The sequence below is a fragment of the Rhipicephalus microplus genome, chromosome 6, assembly GCF_043290135.1.
Source record: "Rhipicephalus microplus isolate Deutch F79 chromosome 6, USDA_Rmic, whole genome shotgun sequence".
Classification (NCBI taxonomy): Eukaryota; Metazoa; Arthropoda; class Arachnida; order Ixodida; family Ixodidae; genus Rhipicephalus; species Rhipicephalus microplus.
The window spans coordinates 5650618-5671510 of NC_134705.1; the positions used below are offsets into that span (position 1 = coordinate 5650618).

Here is a 20893-nt window from a genome sequence, read left to right on the forward strand (position 1 = left end):
CCAGAGTATTCATTACATTGTGATTGCGTTCCAAATTTATCATCAAGATATAATGAATTATCTTTTACAACACTTGAGAACATTCATGCTTTTTCACCCCTGGAAAATCCGCATTATCTATTTATCGAAATAAAAGTACAGTATTTAGTGAGAAACTTACAGTTTCGTCTGCTGCGTTGCTGAAGGTGCGTCTTTCTAAGTGGTCTGTTCCCAAAGCACCTCTCATTTTGTGGTGAAGTCAAGTCATAGGAGCGTGACGGTGCATCTACTTCGCCTTGCCTTCGTTTTGCAGTCGATTTAAAAAAGTTTTGCAAGACGCGCTAACAAAAAACGGGAACGCCATGTAATATCCTGCCCTGGCATAGGACGCTACACTTGCACTACACCTACGCGCAGCGGTGAGTGGACGACGCTTTGCTTAAACTGTCTAATACAACTTATACAGCTCCAACCTCGCAGTAAATTGAAGAATGTAGTGGTCTTCAGCTCCTTTGAACAACAAAGACACTGCTTCTGTGCATTGCACCCACCCCACTACCACTCTGCACGAAGAACGAAACTGAAACTGTAGAAAAAGATTCGTAGACAATTCACCAGCAAACGTGATTCAATCTGAAGCCTGTACTCCCCATAATTCCCATGAGTGTACACAATAGCAGTGCCAGATTTCCCTCTAGGTGTTATTGTATGCAACTCTATTGCCAGCATGATGCTTGTCAGTGATGCTGCTAGCACCTCCGTGATGGTAACAAGTGTGATGGCAGTCTCGGAAGCAGCACCACATGACATTTGTTGCATTGTTGCAGGAGCTCGTCACACGCGGCCCTCGTTGTCTTTCTGCGGAGAAAAGGAGGGGGAAGAATGTGTGGAACCGCGTTTATGGACCCATACAGCAGACATCTAGAAAAGGAGGCATTGGCCCAGCACGTGGCGGTGCCTTCGAAGCGGCAGACATTAGGCATATCATTAGGAGGCATCACGGCCTGATTGGGTTGCGCCGCTGTACGCGTGGTCACATAGCCGAAAATATCAAGCCTCGCTTTACCCCTTGCATCTCATCGCGTATGCCCCTCTGGCGCCGAGGCCAAGAGGAGCACTTGATGTGCGAGAATACGCATGCCTGTTGTAACAGTCTCATCTGTGATGTTATCGGTATATATTGCAACGACACCACTTGGATAATTAAACAACTTTGCTTCCTCAATCTTTCTTGTTGGTCTTTTTTTTCTCTCGCACACGTAATTAGCAAGCCATAAGGCTCAATAAAATTACGTATATATAATGGCACACAAAAGATCAGCAATTAAGAAATTTTTCAATTTTGTGCCATGTAGGGCAAATTTAGGATGTTGGTACCGCTTCTGGTTGTTATGTTAAATCTTTTTTTTTTGTTAGCTGTTGGTTGTCCCCTTCATATGTAGATTGCGACAGTGGTAACGAGCCACCAACTATGGGGCATATGGGCATCTTTGGAAGTTACGCTACCAGTTTACATAACTTATCTTGGACACGCAGTCTTTTATATATGACGCATCAAAATTTCTAGCCTTATCGCTGACGGTCGTGCAAGCTCTGGAATAATCTTGAGTGCTTGAGTCCTGTGCGCAATCTTAACAAAACGATGTACTACAATCGAAAAGTTTTTCGAACACTGAGGCGCAATCTGTGTCGACTGTTGCTTACAGTGTTTGTGGGTTTGAATCGAGCACATAAAAATACCAGCCGTGGCAATGCCTCCTTCTGGAAAAGCATCGCCCGGATGCTTCAAATAACCTCGGGGGAAATGCATGCAAGAAATAGCAATAGAGCAAGGAAGTAATACAAACAATTAGCACAAGCAAGACAGAACAAAAACAATGTGAAAAGTGCACTCCTCAGGCTCCCTAATCTGGTGAAATGGCTTGAGTTGCACAACATGCATGACCTGTATCACTGAAGTTTTTTACCAAGTCTACGTCGGCATATTGGCATCCACACCCAGACACGGTCACCGGGCTGATATTTCACGAAGCGTCATTAAATGTAGTAACAGCTGCTATCGATCGTCTCCTGATTATTGATCTGCAGGCTGGTGAGTTGACAAGACTCTTCAGCGTGATGAAGGTAGACGGTGACGTGATGTTTCTTTTGTTTGTGACATTTAGCAGCATGGCAGCGAGGGTCGTGGCCGGGTTCCTTCAGTATAGACCAACTTTATGGCGACATCTGCGTCGTCTGCTGCACCGTCGTGTTCGGTGCGAAGTTCATGTATGGAAGCATGGCATCCCACTTCATGTGTTCGACGTGGACCTACATGGCCAGAATGTCGGCTATGGTCTTTAGACGCTCGGTGAGGCCATTGGTCTGTGGGTGGTAGCAACACTACCTAGAATAGAGAAGGCCTGTGCAGGGCTGGGTGACGTCACCGCAGTTAGATCAGCCTAAAAGACGGCTTCACTCAATGAAATCGAATTTATGAATTCACTTAATCGAATTCACTTTATGAAATCGAATTTTCTCTACTATATATTCTTACTATATTCATGGTTTTGAAGTGCACAGAATGGAATATTTTCAGTATATTTTAACTGAACGCTGAATTGAAATAATTCATCAGGTACTGGTGAAATTTTTAACAGCACGCACAGTCATTTCGTGCAATTTAAAAGAGGCTTAAATTTTCGTTGTGAGGCATATTTATTCATGATCCATCATAATCCAAACAGGCAGAACATTTCGTTAGAAAGAAGAATATGCTTGAAGACTACTCAACTTCCTTTTCGCAGCCTTGTTCTCAATTTCTTTATTTTCAGCTTTTTTCTGCTTTGCAGCCTTGGTTTCATTCAGCTGGTTATCTTTAACTTTGCACAAATTATTCAGGAGTGTGTTGGCAGCAGCACTGAGAATATAAGTTTAAAGCAAGTTCAGGTGAGTGGCCACCATCGCAAAAATCTAAGTCATCATTGTGTTCAACAAGGGAAGTCGCGAGGCTTACAAGAACTTCTTTTTGTTTTGCACAAGCAAAAAATTGTGATGCTTACTTCGGACTTCTCAGTTTGTCGAGGAGAATTTTCATTGTGAGCACGGCATTCACAACTACTGCTTGTGGCCCCGCCGTGGTGGTCTAGTGGCTAAGGTACTCAGTTGCTGACTCGCACGTCACGGGATCGAATCCCGGCTGCGGCAGCTGCATTTTCGATGGAGGAGGAAATGTTGTAGGCCTGTGTGCTCAGATTTGGGCGCACGTTAAAGAACCCCAGGTGGTCCAAATTTCTGGAGCCCTCCACTACGGCGTCTCTCATAATCATATGGTGGTTTTGGGACGTTAAACCCCGCAAACCAACCAATCAAGTTTGCTTAGAGCCAATAGTAGCAGAGATGGAGGGATGAGTGATGCTAGATCATCTGCAGGGACAGCACAGCTTCGAATGACAAGCATCATTGTAGGTCACTGGCTGTAGCATATGTGAAAGCAGCAGGTGCTAATGAAAACTAAGACTATCAGTGGGAATTCCACGAGAGATCCGCACAGGGCAAAGTGGAGGGCTCCAAATTTTTGGAACCCTCCACTACGGCGTCTCTCATAATCATATGGTGGTTTTGGGATGTTAAACCCTACATATCAATCAAACTAGTGCTTGTGGAAATTTCAGTCCACCATGTGTTGCATTAGCTATCAGCACATCATCTTTCAATTCAATGGTCCGATTCTCAACTGTCAAGTTTTCTTGGCAGGAAGAGCAGGCAAGTTTCTTCACTGCAGCATGTGCACAATATCCTGCAACATATGTAATAGCAGGTAGCATTTTCACCTTCTCCTTCACATCATCGACCATCACTGCAACATCAAACTGTTTAACAAGAAATTTCAAATCAGTGGTAAGAATGTAAGGTGCAATGGTATCCAAGTTTGGAAGATCGAGCAGCTTCTGGAGTCTTGGCTTCTGTTCAGATTCGTAAATCTGACGTATCGAAATGTGATACCTGCCGAACCTGTCTGGCAAACTGTTGGTTTTAAATTTCCTGAGCGAAATATATTTTAACCCAAGTTCTTCAATGCTATACATTGACACCTCAACAAGGGCATGTGAGGTATGTCGCAGTGCCATGTGTGTTTCATGAGTCAACTGGCCAGCATCATGCTTCAAGCTCTGTCAGTGGTCCTACCAATCCACAATCTTGTTTAGAAACTCAATTTGGTTATACTGCAGTGCACTTATCAGTTCTTGAAATGGGTCTCAAAGATGCTGTCCTTTGAATGGCGTCTTGACATGGACTACATTCTGCCATATCAAAACAATGTTAATAAATTTCGATGTATCAGCTTTATGTTCAAGTGATACTTTCATGTCATGCTTTTTAGTGCTTCAGCAGTTGAACTGTTAAAGATCTTCAGTGTGAGCTTTGCAATTTGTCGCTTCGAATTGGATGGATTCAGCGACTTGAAGGAAAAAGTTGAAGCTAGTCGCAAAAGCTCATTTTTTCCCTCCTTCATGCAACCTGCATTGTGTGTTAATCGAGGCTGTCAGGACAGATGGGTTTCCTGAGAGGGCACTGAAATTGGGAAAGAAGATGCACCTTCCACAATTACGCTGATTGAGCTAGTTATTTTGAATGCACTTTAATACATGCGTTGCACCCAGAATAAAAAACAAGGGTCTTGATCAGTCTTATGGGTGCCTGTATAGAATGCTCACATTGGGAGGATCATCAAAAAGATGACATAGCCTTTCGGTTGATCAGGTTGTTGTCTGACACCACTGCAACTATTCGTATTCCAAAGTCTTCTAGGTGCTTGATCAGCATATCAAGGAATTCGTGTAGCTGTTACGTTTCTATTTGTGCTACTTGGCAAGGTGTATATGCACAACATTCTTGTTTGATGATAACAAGCTTTGTATCATGAAGACGTATGCTGTCTTTGCCACATTTTTATTGTTTTTCACTGCAACAGTGACATAATCACCCTAGTACTGAAAGGATGCCTGCAGGGGAATCTCGTCCATTATAAGCACCACAAAGCGCTTGTGATCTTTTAGTATTGGTGCTAGCCTCCCTGCGTAAGAAAGGAATTAATACTATTGTTGCTCTCTAAATGGGCCATTACTCTCTGGATGGGGCAGCACAATAAGAGGCACAAATTCGTCTTATTGCCTGCGGATGTGGGAGCTATAATTTTGCTGTACTCCTGATGAATTCGTATGCATGTGGTGATATTGTGTACACAAGGCTGCAGAATACCAGAAAGTCCGCTGGGTAAGAGGACGCCTTAGGGAGGAGAACTTGAAGTTGCTGTGTCACAGATTTGACGACTTGCACTTGCCACTCATGTGGAAGAGCTGAAGATGACAGTTGCTTCAGGAGTGCCACAACACGCTTCAGCAGAATCTTTAGTTGGAGTTCATTATTTTTAGAATCCCTCATGACAACTTCCACATCACACAGAAATTTCTGATGCACTCTCAAGTCAGAAATTGTTGAAGGAAGCTCACAGGAACCTAGGTTTTGTAACCTCATTTCATGAACATACACTGCCAAAGAAAGGTCGGATGCCACTGTCACTGCATGATGCACAACTGGGGCACTTTGGTCGCTGAAGTTGAGGAAAAATAGTTGTTTCTTGGTGAGCACCTTGGTCTAGAAGTCGGTAAGAGAGAGGTCACCTTCTGCTGTCAATAGGTTTTCAAAAGTGGTGATGCCATTCTTTTTTTCTTCTGCTTCGTGAGACTGCTCTTATAATCTTATTGCCTCCGGCAACGCTTCTGCATCCAGACGAGCGTGCTTTTCTTCTGGGCTCTCGCATGCAGAATTTTTTTGGCGAGACAAATAAGCAGGGCAATGAAGGAAAACGCTATTGCACAAGGCTTCAAGCACCTGAGCTTGAGGGGTACTTCAATTACTTTTCCAGTCATACTGTCAGTGTAGCTAGTGGAGTCTATGAAGTCACTTGAAGTCACTTTCAAGAAAATGGTGCTCACAGACCTGGAACATAAGCACGAACAATGAGGTATAAAATGAAAGCGACAGAATTATACATTGCAGTTATGCAGAATTATATGATCCTAGTGCGCCGTTTGTAAAGATTAAGACAAATTCCTTCGCTTCATTTATCTGCTTCAGTATGCCAACCACGACCATGCAGTCAACAAGAATGACGTCTCACTTGGTGAACCTTGCTTTGAGATGTTAAACCATGAGCCATCGTTTGTTTGGCGCTCAAGTAGCGGCGAATGCCCCCCATGCAAAATGACTACGCCGTCTACATTGTATGTTCGACGCAGACAGTTTTACTCATGAATACATTGCGCCAAATCAATTTCTCATTAGGCAAAACTGCACATGAGCAACCTGAGGCGTAAATATAGCACTGCACTTTTTACGCCATGAACTTGGAACAGTATAACACTGAAACGCACTATTTGCTCCGTTGTCATTCCTTATTCTGCATAGCACGTTGTAACGGTTGCATGCCTCATGCAATCAACTAGACCCTGTTCCTACAAGAAGCATGACTGCCGGAAAATAAACGGGAACATGTGCTTACCACAGCGTACTTTGTAGGTGCGAAGTTTTCTCGTTGGGCAGCCTTCGTCCATGCTACGTTTTGGGTGGAGTCCAACAGAAATCTGTATACGGGTGCTCGAGGCATTTTCGACAGCCCACCAGAAAAAAGCTCACGCATCACTCTTGAGCAACTGAGGACAAAGAAAGAACATGCGCTCCAACAGGCAAGCTGCAGCATGCTGCAGCACTTCAGCGTTCCCAGATGCTTATGGTGACACCGCTAGCATTGGTTTTCTTATGCATTCAAGCCTGCAGTATATTGCAATTTTTGTAATCAGTACTGCACCACATGAATATACGATGACGTAAATGAATACACATAAATTTTTCTTGTTTTATGCATAAAAAAACACCTTGCAACTGCCACATTCAATGAACAGTTTTCTACGTACAACACGCATGCTAGCAGAATAATTTCGTACTCGCCACAGCCGAAAGCTAAGCGGAGTTGTGCCCATTTCAGTATGTGTTGTGCCAACTCTGTATGTCGCGTCGTCGGGCTTGCAGATCTCACAGTGGGGACACAGTTGGTGTGGAGAGGGGGGCATGCGCGGGCCTTCTCCTAGTTCTAGGTGGTGTTGGTGATAGGCGGTCGTCCAGCGGTAGCTTGTGTGGCTGTATATCAGAATTTGCCTAAGTTAGCTCTGCTGTAAAGGCTGTGCCTCTCTCCGTAATCAAGACCACTAGGATACCATGATGCAGGATGATGTAAACGGAAAGACAGCGCTGCCGCCTTTAGGCAGGGTCTTTGTTTTGGCGTAGCAGGGGGGGGGGTGTCAGTAGCTACCACGATCCACTTTTTTATGACTGCTGAGGGGTCGGGAACAGCCCCAGTAAGTTTATACTGATTTGCTGGAATGCTCAGTGAAGTGGTTCAACGGGCTGCAGAAGTACCACAGGCCTTGTCGGTGGTGTCTTGCGTCGCTGACAGTCCCGTAATGTCTTCACATAACGAGTGATGTTGACGGTAAGGTGTGGTCAGTAGTACGTTTCTTGTATCCTAGCGAGTGTGCGGGAACATGAAGGTGTCCTGCCATCGTAATTGTAACGCAAAATTCAGGTAGTCTGGAGATAACTATTTATTACAGGTTAACTAGTCAAACACAAGAGAAAACCAAGAAGTGTTTTATTGATTCCTTGAGCGGATTGTCACTTCATTCTCTCATCTAGTTCAGTCCTCCACGATCCAATCCCGTGCCTTGAATTATCATGTAGTCATGGCCGATTCTTGTCACTACAGCACGCTGTTGTCTGCTAGGAGGGTGCGCGTATTTTGAACACTTTTATGGTATGTGTCATTATTCCCCCTCCAAACGCATCATCCCGATGCATACGCCAGGGAGTTAGACGGTTTTATCTGTTATATTTCAGCGCAGACTAGAGGATGATCACTGCTGGTCATAGTATTGCTTTATTCTAACCCCATGAACAGTTCCTGTGCAACGTTGGCACCTGGATGAACTAACGTGTCCTTCCAGTGAAACTTCACAGTTTAAGAGGCTAATTTGGTGGAGTACTTCCCAAGGAACCAAAGTAACAACGGAGAAGCTTTTCAGAGAGGCCAGCTGTTCGCAGAAGGGTCTATATTCATACTTTGTCATGCAGTGCGTGTTCGACCTTTCTTCACCGAAAGTTGTACCGGTCCAGATCGATTCACTGTGATTGTTGAATGTGGTATCGTGCCAGATGACGTGCTTCTTTGGCCTTTCGGGTGAAATCTCTGACGTCAGGTTTGTGGTCAGCATTGCATCCAGAGGTGTAGTGACCGTTCACCCATTAACAAGCTGAAATGGCGTCACTGTATTGTGCTTCTAGTCTGCATAAATTGACAACATATCAGGCAGTGTGCTCTTAGAACAATCGGTCAGGCCATTCGTTTGCAGGTGATAAGTAGTCGTTTTCTTATGGCAGGTGTGGGTAATGGGAGCAACGGAGCAACGCTACGAGTGGGTATGGGAGCAACGCTACGATGCGGCTCACGAATATTTTTCGTCTCTGCCTGTTACAGCTGCCGTTCGTTGTCGACGCATGCGCTGTCGGTTTGCCCGAGTGGTTTCCCGGTGACGCTTATCGTTCAACGCTGATCGTCTCCGAACCAGCGCTACATGACGCACGCTCCAACATGCCGTGGGAGACCACCCTGTTGCAAGTCCCTGTGGCTCCCCCTGGATCAACCTGGACATCTTCGATTACGTCAGCAACGCCGCCTGATATAAGCGCATCGGGCTAGCCGTGCCACTTTAGTGGGCATGGGAGCAACGCTACGATGCGGCTCACGAATATTTTTCGTCTCTGCCTGTTACAGCTGCCGTTCGTTGTCGACGCATGCGCTGTCGGTTTGCCCGAGTGGCTTCCCGGTGACGCTTATCGTTCAACGCTGATCGTCTCCAAACCAGCGCTACATGACGCATGCTCCGACATGCCGTGGGAGCCCACCCTGACGCAAGTCCCTGTGGCTTCCCCTGGATCAACCTGGACATCTTCGATTACGTCAGCAACGCCGCCTGATATAAGCGTATCGGGCCAGCCGTGCCACTTTAGTGGGCATGGGAGCAACGCTACGATGCGGCTCACGAATATTTTTCGTCTCTGCCTGTTGCAGCTGCCGTTCGTTGTCGACGCATGCGCTGTCGGTTTGCCCGAGTGGCTTCCCGGTGACGCTTATCATTCAACGGCGATCGTCTCTGAACCAGCAATACATGACGCACGCTCCGACATGCCGTGGGAGACCACCCTGACGCAAGTCCCTGTGGCTCCCCCTGGATCAACCTGGACATCTTCGATTACATCAGCAACGCCACCTGATATAAGCGCATCGGGCCAGCCGTGCCACTTTAGTGGGCATGGGAGCAACGCTACGATGCGGCTCACGAATATTTTTCGTCTCTGCCTGTTACAGGTTAGTGAAGCTCCTTCTAAGCGCTCCAATAACGCTTTTCTTGTTGTATTCCCATGCCCACAAGTGCTCTTACAACATGTAAATGAGTGCTTTGATGTGTTGAAACTGTTACTGTCGGGGGATGTGGAGCTTAACCCGGGGCCTACTAAACCTCGACAGGGTGGCACGCAGGTGTCCAAAGTACCACTGGAGCCTACGACCGATGTTGTTATAACAATGCTGAGGGACCTCACAGCCCGTTCAAAGCTGATCGAGGATGGTCAGGCGCGCATACTCGATTCCATCGGAAGCTTAACGTCAAAACACGCTGAACGGAACGCGACGGTGAAAAACATATCTGAAAGGTTAAGCTCCATGGAAAACAGGTTTGAAGTTCTGGAAGAGCATGCTGAAGACATAACTACAGTAAAAGAATCTATTGGCACACTTCAAAACGAAAATACTTTGTTAAAAGTACGTTTGTCAGACCTGGAAGATAGAGCGAGAAGGGACAACCTTTTATTTTTTAATGTGCCTGATAACCCCTCGGAAACATGGGTGGACTCGGAAAAGGAGGTCAAGAAGATTGTACTTGACCAAATGTCGATTAATCTTGTCGATAGTGATATCGCGCGTGCGCATAGAGTTGGCACACTGCATTGCGACAAAGCTCGACCGATAATAGTAAAGTTTGCAAATTACAAAACAAAAGAAAAAGTACTCAGCGCAAAAAATAAACTTAGAGGATCAGACATCACAATTAGTGAAGACTTCTCGCCAGCTACCCGACATGCCCGTAAAATTCTAGTAGACTTTGCGAAACGCTCAGTGCCAGATGAAAAATTCAAACTCCGCTATAACAAACTCACTTTAAACAATAAGTGTTACGAGTATTGCGAGGTAAGCGGTGAAGTAAAGGAAAAATGCAGAAGCCCCAGCGCCTCTAAAACTCTGCATTCAACTCTCTTTCCACATGCATCCATAGAATAGCTCACCGTCCGTCCACATAACGTGCCGCGGGCGCCAAGTAACATTTCAGTTCTTTTCACTAACATACGAAGTGTAGTCCGTAACCACGATTCTATTTCTTGTGCTGCTGACACTACTGCCGCTGACATTATTGTATTAACTGAGACTTGGTTGAACGAATCTGTACGGGACAGTGAAATTTTTTCTGCTCAAAAGTGCTACAATATTTTCCGATGCGATCGCTCCTCAAAGCGTGGCGGTGGTGTCTTAGTTGCTGTTAACCACAATTTTGTATGCTCACAAATCAATGTCACTACAAATCTTGAGTTCACTTGCGTCCAAATATCTGTTAACTTCACGAAGTTTCTACTCTGTGTATGTTGTCGTCCGCCGTCTACGCCACTAGGCTTTTGTAATGATCTTCATGACACTCTTAACACCATTCACACAAAGTTTTCTAATCAGCAGATATTTCTTTTCGGTGACTTCAATTTTCCCGATGTTAACTGGCAGTCACCCGCTATATCAAGTGAAGAAACATGCGAATCATCAAATTTTGTGGCACTCTGTTCAACGTTTTCTTTGACTCAGGTTATCACTGAGCCAATAAGAATAACTGATTCCACGTCTAACACACTTGACCTATTGTTAACAACAGCTCCCGATCTTGTCACCGACATCAGCTATTTACCGAAAATTAGCGATCACTCCGTAATACACGTAATGTTGAATGTCCCAGCTCGTTTGTCCCATAATAACCCTAAGGTTATTTAAATACGATTACGGAAAGGCTAACTTTTCGGCCATTAATGATGGGCTGAAGATTTTTCTGGATGAGTTTCTTGTTGGTTTCAACGAGAGATCAGTCACTGAAAACTGGCACCTGTTTAAAAGTACAATTCACAATTTAATTAAACATCATATTCCCCAAAAGGTCATTACCACTAACCGTCAGTTTCCATGGTTCAGCCGTGCATTAAAACGCCTTGCTAACAAAAAAAGGCGTTTTTTCATCAGAGCAAAGCGGTCTCGAAAATCGGAGCACTGGTCAGCACTTAAGGATGTCGTATGTACATATAAGAAAGCTTTAAAGCAAGCAAAACATAAGTTTATGAATGTTACATTACCTGAACTTCTTTCCGCAAACCCTAAAAAATTCTGGAGTCTGATTAAGGATACAGATGATTCGACAATTTCTCTTGTTGATTTGCAGTAAAAAAAATTAGCAACGCTGATTGCGCCGCCGCTCTGAATGACACGTTTGCAAAAGCATTTTGCAGTTGTACTAACTCGTCACTCCCTGCCTGTCACACTCATTATGATTTCCCCATGGACCCTGTTCATTTTGATTTTGATGGCATTGTACGCATTATTGAGAGCCTAAAATTATCTTCTAGTTGTGGTCCCGATGACATTAATACAAAAGTGCTCAAAAACACCTCGGTTTATTCTGCTATAATATTGTCCAAAATATTTAATCAGTCTCTTCAGTCAGGGAAGATTCCAGATGACTGGAAAATAGGTAAAGTGATTCCACTCCATAAATCTGGTGACAAACATTCTGCTTCGAACTATTGCCCCATTTCGTTAACGAGTATTTCTTGTAAAATATTTGAACACGTCATCGCTTCCCACTTGGCGAAATTTCTTGAATCATTCTCATTTTTTTCACCTGAGCAAAATGGCTTTAGAAAATTATTTTCGTGTGAAACGCAGTTGGTAGCCTTCACAAACGACCTTCATTCTGTACTTGATAATGGTTCCGCGGCTGATTGCATATTCATAAACTTTTGTAAGGCATTCGATAAAGTTCCCCACAGCCTGCTTCTTCACAAACTAAGCCAACTGAATATAGACCCTAACGTTCTTAAGTGGATTAAATGTTTTCTCACAGATCGCTCTCAATTTGTTCATGTTAATGGTTTTAACTCTTCAACTCTACCTGTCACTTCAGGCGTCCCACAGGGCTCAGTTTTAGGTTCACTGCTTTTTCTTATATATATTAATGATCTGCCTAGCAATCTGACTTCTGTGAAACTTTTTGCCGATGACTGTGTTATTTACCACGAAAAAAAAAATGCTACTGACGTTTCTTTGCTTCAACAGGACCTTGACGCTATCGATAATTGGTGCTCGACTTGGCATATGACACTTAATATTAATAAATGTAAAGTAATGCGGTTCTCACGCCAACGTAAATTAAACCCTTCTTCTTACAGTATAAGCAGCTCCCCATTGCTACCAGTGTCGTCCTATAAATACCTCGGGGTTATTTTAACAGCAGACCTGAGTTGGAATATGCATGTCTCCTCTATTATCTTAAACGCTAACCGGACGCTTGGTTTTATTCGGCAACATTTTTCTCTAGCCCCCGCTTCTGTTAAACTGTTATTGTACAAGTCACTTGTTCGATCTAAACTCGAATACGCGTCTTCAGTATGGGACCCGTGCAATAATTCACTAATAAATGCACTTGAAGCAACCCAAAACAGAGCATCTCGTTTCATCCTTCACGATTATGGCCGTTTATCAAGTGTAACGCAAATGACAGCAACTCTATCTCTTGAACCACTCACACTGCGCAGGAAGATATCGCGCATGTGCCTTTTCTTTAAAATCTATAAATTGAACGCCACCCTTAAAACTGCTCTTATCTTACCCCCTGCTCATGTTTCATTGCGCATAGATCATTCTTGCAAAGTTGGTATCCCGAAATGTCGCACTGTATCATATTCAAATTCGTTTATTCCTAGAACAACATCAAAGTGGAATCGCCTGCCACCATCCCTAGTGCTTACTAACAACATTGACCAGTTTAGGAAAAAAGTGTCTGATTACTTCACTTCTGTGTAGCTTGAACTTTTTTTTTTCCACAGTGTTTATTTATCTTATAATGTGTCATATGCATGCAGTTGTCAATGTTAGTTTTGTTATCTTTTCATGCTAGAGGCAATACCTGTGTAGATTTGTGTTAAACTTTTGTATACTTCTACGCACCGCTGGATACTTGTTTGTTCAGTGCTTTTGTTTGTACAATTCGAACACCTTTCAACATCCTGATCCTGTACCACTCCCCTCAACAATGCCCTCTGGGCCATGAGGGTACCTGAAATAAATAAATAAAGTGTCATGATGGACTGCATAAAATCAGCTGTAAATGCCGTTTCTCGGTCTGTAAGAAATTGGCCCCGTATCTCCATTTAATCTGCAAATGTCGTCGAAAAACGATAGTCTTGCATGTGGAGAGAGGGAACAAAACATTTATTTGATGTTCTGCTCAAGAAAATCGGTGAATGGTATTCTGGAGGCGCTGCGTTAGAGTGCCTCAAGCGTGCAGCAGAGGCGAACGAGCGCATAAAGTCACGTCACACGTGAGACATGAGCGCCGTCTGGCAGTTTCTTTCAAAAACAAAGCGCATGGCTCTGAAATGGGTGTGCGCGCCCACCTCAGAGGTGATAAGGTGTACAACGCAAGTTGACGGGTAGGTGCCACCACCGTCGTGTTTTAGCAAAGCGTTGGAAACACTCGCCTTTCCGTGCAAGCGTTGGATGATCAGCGCAGCGTGATAAGGGCTACGGTCCTTAAAGTTACTTATGTATGCGTTTTCTAGTAAAAGTCGCACGTGCACAATATGTACGTGTTGCTATGGTGCCCTAGCCCCGCTGCGGTGGTCTAGGGGCTAAGGTACTCAGCTGCTGACCCGCAGGGCGCGGGTTCGAATCCCGGCTGCGGCGACTGCATTTCCGATGGAGGTGGAAATGTTGTAGGCCCGTGTGCTCAGATTTGGGTGCACGTTAAAGGACCCCAGGTGGTCTAAATTTCTGAAGCCCTCCACTACGGCATCTCTCATAATCATATAATGGTTTTGGGACGTTAAACCCCATATATCAATCAATTGTTATGGCGCCCTAGGCACGCGCAATAATTGCTTTTTAATCGACAATCGCACAAGTATGAATGCTGAATCTTGAGCAACATAGGTGGGCGCTGCGGATGGGGTCGGCCGTTTCAAATACCCGATGCTGTTAAGAGTGGACAAAGAGACAAATGTACAGACAGACAGACATACCAAAATTTTTGCGTCGAAGGTCCCCAAGAAAGACTATCGTCTTTAATAACAATTTGGAGCACCATGGAGCACCATGTCGTAATATTATGGAAAAGACGAAGAATTCTGCTACTTCGATGTCTGTCCCTCTGACCAACGAGGCTGTCTCAGCATATCGGCTCAAGTAACCCATCACTACTGCAGGCCATCTTTTCCCTAATGATGATGTCGGAAAAGGATCAAGCTGATTCATTTACATTTGTTCAAACGGTTTTATTGGATGGACAAGGTCTGCTGGTTTTTATGGAGGCATCTTGGAGTTTATTGTGTGACAGTGGGTTTGCGGACTCTGTCCAAAATATATCGGTGTTGCAGCCGTGGATTCCTTCGCGCCATTTCCTCGCACCCTGTGAGCCGGAGACCCTGCGGCGGTCATTAAACTGATCCTGAACAAACCACGGCTCTTCCTCTGAATGGTTACGGGAAGCGAGAGGTATTTGTCTGTCAACGCACCTCATGCTTTCGAACCGAGCGTCGTTATGTTTCGACCTTCAACCCCGGTGGTTGGTGTCTGAGAGGCCACGGCTGGGTCACGTGATCGCATCGGAGGCGGGAGAGCATCATGCAAGCTACGAGAGTCGACCTCCGGCAGCCAGAGAGACAGGCTGCTCGGGAACACCACTTGTATTCACAAATGGGCCTGGGGCCCTTTGTTTAGGGTCGCGTAGAAAATAAAGACCCTTCATAACCTTCGCCGAGTTCACAGTTTTATACATCCTCTGTGGCAATTACGAAAAGTTCTGACATAATGCTGTACAGTATTCGATAATCTTGGCCAGTAGTATTTGGCACGTATGGGAGCAAAGGTTCGACTCATTCGCAGGTGTCTTGATGAGAGGTCATCGTGACAGGCCTTCGATTTCTGATCGTAGGGTCAAAGAAATGACGAGTAGGAATTTCTCGGTGTTGTGCTCAAAATTTATTTTGTACAGGGTGTTATTTCACAGGACATATGCGAAAATTTCCAAAGATGCACAAGGTGCCTTTGCAGATACTTGATGAGAAAAAGCAACTTGGCATCAGATCGCTTATGTTCATCCATCTTTGATGTGGTGACGGCTCCTTGGAGCGGGCAGTCATCTGCATCTTCCACAGGCGCAGATTAGGCAGGTGCGGGGAACAGGCAGTCAGCGTCACTGTGTTTGCTGTCAGACTTGTACACGACAGTTATGTCGTACTCTTGCAGCCCCAGGCTCCAACTTGCAACTTAGAGGTGCTTGTTGCTGGGCTAGTTGGTTCCTCATACTGAGAGAAACTTCTAGATGCCTAAACTACCACAGGAAAAAAGACACACAGAGAAAGAGCGTCACGCTCTTTTACTGTGTGTCTTTCTTCCTGTGGTGGTTTAGGCGTCTGGAAGTTTCCCTCAGTAGTCCAACGTGCAAGTCGCCCAGACGGGTCTTTGAGGTTTTCTAGCCAGCACAGCTAGTGATGGTCGCTCATTGCTCGAAATGGCCTGCCATAAAGGTATGGTCGGAACTTTCCTATGGCTCAAGCTACTGCCAGGCATTCTTTTTGTGTTGCCGAATAGTTACTTTCTGCCTTCGATCGAGTGCTGATAGCTAAGCAATGACTCGCTTCTCTCCATTTTGCCACTGAATGAGAATGACACCGAGTCGTAAATTACTCGCATCCATGTGTGTCGTAGCGTAAGCTTGGTGTGACGTCTTTTGTGATAACCTGTGACGACGCATTCTTTTGTATAAGAACAAGTCATTCTTGGCAATAAAGTCAGTTGCCTTTATGCTTCTGAAACGTTGTCGCTCAAATGTGTTAGTTAATCTGGCAACGAGGATGGGATCACCGTAACCTGGCTTACTGCACACCATCAGTGAAGATGTTGCGGCTCAATGAGGCCATGCTACTACTGGAGGCATCACTAGCATAAGGCCAACAATGGATGCGAAAGTCATTCAAGTAACAATTAGTTCTTCTACCAAGCCATGTTCTGCTTCGGCAAACTGGACGAGTGCAATGCTAAGGTTCAAAACTTCGAATCTTATGTCGAACCATTTGAGTATTGTGTCAGGGCAAACAAGATAGCGGACGAGGAGAAATCGTCTGTTTTCTTGACAGTGATTGGTGCAGAAGCTTATGAAGTTCTCGAGAACTTGGTTGTTCCATTACTGCCAGGAGATAAAACCTTCGTAAAAGAGCTCTTGCAAAGCCACTAAAGCCTGACGACGTCTATAATTGCAGAAAGGTGCAAAATCAACTGTTGAGTGCAAATTGATCACCAAAGTGTTGAAGATTTCATCAAAAAGTTGAAGCACCTAGCCAGAAACTGAGACTTCGGGGAATTTCTCCTGGATGCCCTATGCGACAGATTGGTAGCTGGGATTCGAAGTGAGAATACTTCGAAGGCGTTGTACATAGCAGATGCACTCATCACCTTTGAAAGGGCATGCAAAATAGCTCTTGACAGTGAATTGGCCGTGAAACAAACAACCACAATACAAGCAGGAAGTCGGGCGGAGAACATAAACGCAGTGAAAATGAAGGCTAACACGAGCATCAGCGCAGCAACCGGGACCAAGCGAAGGGTAAAGTTCGGCGCGTAACAAAACTAAGAAACAAAAATGTTACCGCTGTGGCAAGATGCATGCGCCAAAAAGTTGCTGGTATAAAAACTACTTGTGCAAGCTATGTTCAAGAGTGGGACACCTTCAAAACATGAGTTAGGAAAGCAGAAGCGAGCTGAAGGCATGGGCAATAATGGAATCATCAGAAGAGAAGCACTCTCTGTACAAGTGCTCGGAGCAACTCTGTACAGTCGACACATCTGTGAAGAACGGTTACATGTGGTGACTGTAAATGTGGAGGGCCAGATGCCGTCAATGCAGGTGGACACGGGTACCTGCAGTGACAATTGTACCTGAAAGTGTGTACAAAGAAAAGTTGAATTGAAAGTTGAAAAATATGAAGAAAATGTAAAGAAAAGTTGAAAAAAATGTGAATTGTGAACCAAGTCAGATTGTTCTAAAGACGTACTCAGGCAAGAAAATAGATGTCATAGGGCAACCACAACCTATGAAGGGCAGAGGGCGGCTTTACCAATCGTTGTCATCAAAGAACTTGAGCACGAGTTACCTGTATTGCTAGGATGAACCTGGTTTAATAAGCTGTCTTAGGACGAACCTGGCTCAATTGGAAATCGCTTTGCAGTGTAAATGAGATTGCAGTCTAGATAAGACCGAGTAAGTAACATTTACGGGAAGTTTTCAAACATGCTTGGTGCCATCGGGAACTTCGAGGCGCAAGTAGTCTTGCAACCTGGTTGTACAGGGGTATTTTGTAGAGCAGGCTCACTTCCTTTTTATTTGTGCGAACAAGTGGGAAAGCGCCTCGCTGAGCGTAAAAGCCAAGGCGTTATCACGCCTGTGAGTAGAAGTGATTGGGCAACTCTACTGGTTGTGGTCCCAAAGAAGCGAAGTGATCAAATATGCCTCTGTGGTGAGTACAAAATCACTGTAAATCCAGTACTCAAAGTGGACCACTACCCACTACCACAGCCAGAGGAAATGTTTACTGCAATTTGGGGAGACAAAGTATTTTGTGTCATAGATTTGTCATCGGCATACCAAGAAATGGTACTGTGCAAAGAATCAAGACATATTCCGACAGTTAACATGCATAAGGAACTCTATCAGTATAACAGGCTTCCTTATGGAATAGCCAGCCCCGCAGGTGCGTCTGTGCAAGCAGAAGTTTAGTGTGTAGTGACACCACGGACCCGAGCTAACAAGGTGGTTTCGACTCTCTCATACGCCCAGTCGTGTGTGGCTTTGCCGTGTTCGGAGAAAAGGGGATTTTGGGGGTTCAGTTTACGCTGGGTGATTGGACCTGGACTGACCCACCCAGGGGAAATCGGTAGTTGCCTTTTCCTATCTCTCTCTCTCTCTCCCCTGATCTTCGTCTTTTTATCTCTTTTAATCTTTCTTGTCATCTCCTCACTTTTGTTTACTTCCATCCTCCAGGCGGCAAGGGTTAACCTTGTGTAGTTACCCAACTTTGGGTAGTTATATTAGGTTATAGCGGTGATGCATGGCTGGCGTCTCCAAGTGTTTGCTATTCAACCTTGTAGCGTCCCCTTGTTTGGCACGGTGGTGGGTGGCCACCATCGCCGCTGAACTTTATAATATTTTATGGCAAAAGCTTTCCCCCCCCCTTTCTGATCACTCCCTGAAAAGGTGGCGCACCGAAGACACTTTTTTGCTCAACACATCAAAGCCGACATTCCCAATGTACCATGTTATCCACAGCCAGAATGAAAAGAAGACAGTTCCAGCGATTTCCCCTTTTCTTGTGTCGAAAACTCGCACAGGAGCAACAGGCCCAGGCTATAAAGTGACAAAGATGGGAAGTGGCGATCTTCTTCTGGAGGTTCGTGACAAAGCTTAGTATGAGAAGCTGTCTAAACTTGTAGCCTTTGGGGAAACCCCTGTTTCGGTGGGCCCACACAGGTCTATGAACACTGTCCATGGTGTAGTTTCTGATGATGATCTTACTGAGCTTTTTGAAAGTGAGCTGCTCTAAGATTGGCAGGACCAGAGCGTCGTCAAAGTCCAACGAATAACGATAACATGCAACAACAAGCTGACACCTACAAAACGCGTAATAATTACCTTCTGAACAAGTGACCTACCAGAATGAATAGAAACCGGCTTTTGTAAGCTCCGTGTAAGACCATACATTCCGAACTCTCATCGATGTTTCAAGTGTCAGCATTTCGGGCATGGATCGCAGAGTTTCAGAGGACGTGCCACTTTCGCAAAGTTTGCATCCATTCAACACATATCAGAAAACTGCACCTCAGAAAAAACTCAATTGTTCGAATTGTGAAGGAGACCATGCTGTGTACCTGAGATCATGCCCCACATGGAAAAAAGAGAAACAAATAGTAGAACTTAAGGTCAAATTCAATCTGTCATTCCAAGAAGCACGTTAACGTTTCGCACACCACAATCCGTCTTATCCCTCCTTCTCAGATGTGACGCGCCGGGGCGCCGCGCCACATGTTTTTGCACCCGCGAATGTCACACAGTATGTGGCGGCGGTCGTGGCACCAGCGTTCCCCGGCTGGAGCAGCCTGTACTGCTCCACCACCTGACAAACAGGGCCAGCAGACCCCTGTGTCTGCTGAATCTCGGAGCACTGCAAGTGCAGTTAGGTCTGAAAGTTCTGTGACCATGCCTGCCGAGCAGGCACCATCCACCACCTCACAAGAGGTGATGAATACAAGTATCACTCCTCCAGTGCCTCACACGCCGAAGGATAGGTGCAACTCTTTGGAGCACGCCAAAAAAGAAATTACTGGGCCCCCAAAAGGCCCTGTAACCTAAGGCAACACTTTTGTACACACAGCACTACACATGACTAAAATGACACAAATATTACAGTGGAACATCAGAGGACTGCTGAGAAACCTCTAAGATATCCGGGAGCTCTTGCACGAACATACACCAAAAGTGCTCTGTGTGCAAGAGACACACTTGAAACCGAAACACACTAACTTTCTACGCAATTATTTTATCTTTCGAAAGGGCCGGAATGATGCCATTGTGCCATCCGGTGGTATTGCCATTATAGCCAATCAAGAGATTGCATGCACACACCTAGCACTACAAACATCTCTTGAGACGGTGGCTGTTCGAGCAGTTCTTTTAAATAAGCTCGTCACCATTTGCTCTCTATACATACCTCCACAACACTGTCTTGAAAAGCATGAATTCCAGTCCCTCATAGACGAACTTCCAGAACCTTATATTCTCCTTGGAGATTTCAATGCACATAGCAATCTATGGGGTGACTCTCGCTGCAATGCTCGAGGTCGCCTGATTAAACGGTTCCGTTTTACTTCTGGCACGTGTCTTCTATATCGGAAAGAGCCCACATACTACTGCCTCGCCAACAATACCTACTCGTCAATAGACCTCAGTATTGTCTCTCCATCCCTACTTCCTTTACTGACATGGAACGTCATGAATAATCCTTATGAAAGTGACCACTTTCCGGTAATGCTAGGCACACCCATATCAAATGAATATCGCCCACGGGTCCCCAGATGGATCACTGACAAAGCTAATTGGAATCAGTTCTCGCAGATTACTCACTTAAGTTGGACTGACCTATCTAGTTTAATACCATTTTTAATAACCCCACCGTCATACATTTCAACTCGTACTTACCATGCGCAGAAAGTTGCTGTTCCTCGCTTCAAGACATCAACATATTTCCACTCATTCCTACCTAAAACTTGCAAGGATTGGAACCACCTCCCACAATCAGTTGCATCTATCACCTCGCCTTGCAGTTTTAAAACATCGCTCGATAACATACTTGGTGTTGGAAATGTAAACGTTTGATTTTGTTGTTAGTTTTCTTGTATAATTTA

General features: G+C 44.9%; 1 protein-coding gene across 12 annotated transcripts in view; it reads left to right on the forward strand.

Annotated features, from left to right (window-relative positions):
* The window catches only part of LOC119167762 (glutaminyl-peptide cyclotransferase), an 823023-nt gene that overhangs the window by 85288 nt on the left and 716842 nt on the right, over window positions 1-20893 (forward strand). Inside the window, exon 2 of one of the 12 annotated variants that reach the window (XM_075865232.1) lies at window positions 8552-15601. The exons of the other annotated variants lie outside the window; for them this stretch is intronic. Coding sequence (XP_075721347.1) covers window positions 8810-10411 — 1602 coding nt within the window. The 5' untranslated portion in view covers window positions 8552-8809 and the 3' untranslated portion in view covers window positions 10412-15601. Of the gene's footprint in view, window positions 1-8551; window positions 15602-20893 lie in introns of those variants that run through there. 12 annotated transcript variants of the gene reach the window in all.